The sequence below is a fragment of the Sphaeroforma arctica genome, assembly GCF_001186125.1.
Source record: "Sphaeroforma arctica JP610 unplaced genomic scaffold supercont1.7, whole genome shotgun sequence".
NCBI classification, from domain to species: Eukaryota; class Ichthyosporea; order Ichthyophonida; genus Sphaeroforma; species Sphaeroforma arctica.
The window spans coordinates 83043-87385 of NW_014040551.1; the positions used below are offsets into that span (position 1 = coordinate 83043).

The 4343-nt window shown below is 43.0% G+C and overlaps 1 protein-coding gene across 1 annotated transcript; it reads right to left on the reverse strand.

Moving 5' to 3' along the window:
- Window positions 1-697: 697 nt before the first annotated feature.
- SARC_00255 (hypothetical protein) lies at window positions 698-4043 on the reverse strand (the record flags this gene model as incomplete). Its single annotated transcript, XM_014306051.1, has 9 exons — window positions 698-905; window positions 1282-1344; window positions 1499-1598; window positions 1815-1907; window positions 2371-2473; window positions 2788-2966; window positions 3164-3383; window positions 3613-3683; window positions 3867-4043. The coding sequence occupies 9 exons, from the start codon at window positions 4041-4043 to the stop codon at window positions 850-852; spliced, it is 1062 nt and encodes a 353-aa protein (XP_014161526.1). The 3' UTR covers window positions 698-849.
- Between the last annotated feature and the right edge of the window lie 300 nt (window positions 4044-4343).

Below are 4343 nucleotides of genomic sequence, written 5' to 3' on the forward strand. Positions count from 1 at the left end.
ATATATATAGTGTTTTTTTAAAGTCTTGCTGTGTATATATACTACTATGGATAAATTATCCAATGCGCATCTCAGCTGGTTTGTAATCTGCACTACACCATCGGAACCGAATTGCAGCATGCTCGGTACAAGTCATTGTAGTATCTCCAGAAATACTGCAAACAATTAAGCACGTAATGATATCACCAGAAATAATGCCAAGAATTAAGCACGTGATTTGGTTGTAAATCGGGTGCCTAAGTAGTAGACCGCATATTCCCGAGTCAGGGCTGTCAATATACATACTATACTTCGATAAACCAAAGAGTCCACGATTCTATCGAAGTACTAAGCAAGCTAAGACTGGGCTGGTCTCGTCTTCCAGAATTGTATTTCTCGTACTCGCCTAATAGCACACCAACCGTTGTAGAATACGATGCCACGATAGCTGAGGCAGCTGATGTCGTTTCTTAACATCGTTAGCTGTCAATCTTTATTGTTTGACATACTTCACAAGTATGGTTGGTATCACTAACAATTGTTCTCTAGAGTATGTGCTCTCCTATAATAATATCACGGTCTCAGCCAATACAGTTTCGCTGCTATGGGCTTTGCAGTCACAGAGTAGAAAATATACCGCCAATTGCTGCCATTATATTATATCTAAATCTCTTCGGAGCAACAACAAACTATCACTGACAAACACCTTTTTGTACTAAATTAAAGTCGTTCTTAAGTATCTACGTCAATTGACAATTGACTTGAAGCACTTGCAAATCATCTTTTCTCCACACCGCTTCCAGTGTGATGTAATTGCACGCTCATTAGACTCGTGACAAGAACCCACTGCCGCAGGACGTATTTCTTAGACTAATGACAGATTTCCTGGAAGCTCTTGTTGATAGCATCCTGGTCCATAAACCGACCTGATTTCCATTTTCCAAATTCCAATTTGCGCGTGGCGATTGTAAATTATAAAATTAGTATGTACCTGAAATGTTCTATGAGGTTTCAAATATTCTAACCGCGTCTGAGGCTAACTCATGACCGAATAGAAGTGCAGAAACAGGCGGGACTACTTATAATTTCATTTTTGAGCATCGAGTGCCGAGCGCAGTGAGCTGGGAGTGGATAAGGTTTCGCTCGCTGTCGAATCACTCGTATATAGAATAGACGATTGCAATGGACCCTGTGTACGAGATAGGCATACGTACGAAATATCACGATCTACAGCACAGTGAACGCTGAGTCGCACAGAACATCGACCGGCTATTGCTTGTTTTTATGGCTACTACTACTTACCGATTAGCAAGATTCGGTTATTGCGCTTCTCACCCTCTTCCCAAGGAGTTGTATAGAATATGTCTGAAATTTAAATTGTGGAGCATTTAGCACTTGCAAGGACGACACTATAAAGCTGCCACGGTCAATTCCATACACAATGAAGCCTACCAACTCGCATATCTTGTACAGTCACTGATCCATACAGTCACAGATCCACACAGCCACAGATCCATACCGAACATTTCTTGAACGGCTTGTATTACCACACGCTCTTTCCTGTCTTTAAAGGATACGACTCCTTTTAATCGCAAAATTTGTTTGATGTCACTCTCTCCCTGTAAAAAAAATTAGATCCGAGCAACAACAAAAATTTCAGTCAAAGCTCGGAAGCGCAATAAAGCGCCCAACTATACTGGTGCTGGTGCATTGCAATGGTGAATAATTTGGCTACAACGTCACTGATATATACTACAGATTATGAGATGGGTATTTGTGAGTACAAATTGGCATCCTGTGTATTAAAACAGAGAGAACACCTTTCATAGACCCACCTCATCGTCCATTAGCGTATGAGCTAGCCACCGGGTAAGCACCTCCTCTGAGACGACGTGGCCTTCTGCTTCCACTAGAACCGTACGAATTGTCTGTGCTCAGTGAGTTAAAATATACGCGGAACGGGAATTGAAGGCTGTGTGGTATCTTTATTAATTTAATCAGCTTCTGGATAATTCTAAACGGTCCCCTTATAAGTGCACGTGAGACTTGTGATAATAAACGAACACCCGACCTCAAATCTCTAAAATTATAGGACTTTTCGATTGGGCGGAGATGTGTAATATGTATCTCAGCGAAAGTTTTGGAGGCAAGATAGACAGTACTAGAAACACAGCACTTTTGCAACTTCGCGGTCAATGTTTCAATTGGAGAGTAAAATCAATCATGCAAGCTCTCATATATGTAGATCAAATTTCATTACAAATTCTAGTTAAAGCACTAAAGCCAACTATGCCCAAAAAAAATTGTATCATATTAGTAATGGGAACAATCAACACCGCCAATACAGCCCTAGCGGCTACCTATCACAGACTACAGCTCTCGTTAACCTACCGTATCAGCTACATGTTTGTAGTCCGCATACATCTCTTGGGCAAAATTGCTGGTATCTATAGCATCGTACGCGCGGAGGTCTAGTATGAAATCCAATTCCACCCTGCACAATTCAGAACCCAAAAAAACCAGTTAGTGCCAACCTTGGCGCGGATGTGAGGTCAGTCAACCCCTGGTGAAAATATACCAGAAACGGTTGCGAATATAGAGGAGATATCCTATGCTATATCACATACAACCCCACGTCTAAGGGTTTAGAGTAACATCAATAACTCGCATAGTCGGTAGCGTGCGGGCAGCTTGGAAACCGAATCAAGGGTCCGCCGGCACCAACATATTCTGCGTTAAATGAGCAGGAATGACTGAGAAGGAGTGCGACTCTGACCAGACAAGACCAACTTAATTTGTGTTACATACTTCGCTCGTTTTGCCCGAGTAAGGGTAGCTGTTGCATTGATTGACTTGATTGTCTTCTCTAGGGATGCAACCTCATCATCACCAATTAGATCACACTTATTCATTATGATCCTATCGGCAAGCGCGATTTGCCTTTCACATTCGGTGGTATTTCCTTCATTCGCAGCTTTTGATTTTACCTAGAGGGGGGGGCCACAGGCACGACATACATCTGTTTTTAATAAGCTCCAGTCCACAAACATAGTACGAATGTGCAGATGTAGCCAACCAGCTTATAGCCAGGCAAATATTCCGGATCAGACAGGACTCGCCAGTCAGATGATGACAGGGCCATCCCACCATGTCATCAGTAGGGCAAAGCACAAAATGAACATACCTCTCCTTTGGCCACTTCTCCTTGCAGGTACTTCAAGCAATGTTTACTATCTATGACAGTCACCACACCATCTAGGAAAAGTTCAGCACCAAGCTCAGAATCCAACCAAAACATGCTAGCGATGGGGCCGGGATCCGCCAATCCGGTGGTCTCTAACAAAATGTAGTCAAACTTTCCCTTTTTGAGCATCAGGTTTTCAATGGCTTTAACACCATTGTCTCTGAGTTGAGAAAGGACAAAAGAAGCATCGAGCTGAGATCAATAACAGGTTGAGTGGGATGGGTGAACATAGGCCGCACCACACTCGGCACGTGGCAAAAAGAACAATCTCTACGCAGCAGGGTTGCAATCAAGAAACTAAATTGATCTCATCTAGCAGGCGGAGGAAGGCGCCACTAAGGCGCAAACAAATGATTAAAAGGCCAACACCAGTACAAAAATCGACCTACTTCACCGAGCAACACAGACAGCCGTTGCGAAGCTCGAGCCATTCTTCGTAGAGCTCCCCATCCTTGCCGACCTGCAACAACAATGAATAGCGTATCAGGAGTGTATAGTCTATTTGCGCTACAGCAACGACAGAATGGGAACTCGGTTGTGAAAACTGAATCTTATGGAAATTCACATACAGATCGGCTTGATGGAGATGAGGCCGAGAATTCCCCACATGGATACTTTCTGAGCACCCCTGGTGTCTACTTACCTGCATACTTTGCTCCATCGACTCACTGGCGCCAAACTCATTCAGAATAACAGCTATGCGCTTGTCGTGCTGCTCTGTGAGAATGTAGTTCAGCAATGTAGACTTTCCTGCCCCGAGATATCCAGTGATAATTGTCACAGGAATTTTCGTCCCTGGTTGTGCTGTATTCGAATTCATGTAAAATGTAAATAGCCTTGAGTTAGATAGAATTTATCTGCCCGAGCAGAATTGTAGTAGAATGAAGAGTGTAGTGCTATCAAGCATGAAGGCAATGGGCATAAGATTGATGTGCATCCACAAGTATACATTTTGGAACATATATACATCATCTACAAGTGAACATATATTTGGACGTGCAGGAGTTCATATATATATGTGTGTGTGTGTGTGTGTGTGTGTGTGTGTGTGTGTGTGTGTGTGTGTGTGTGTGTGTGTGTGTGTGTGTGTGTGTGTGTGTGTGTGTGTGTGTGTGTGTGT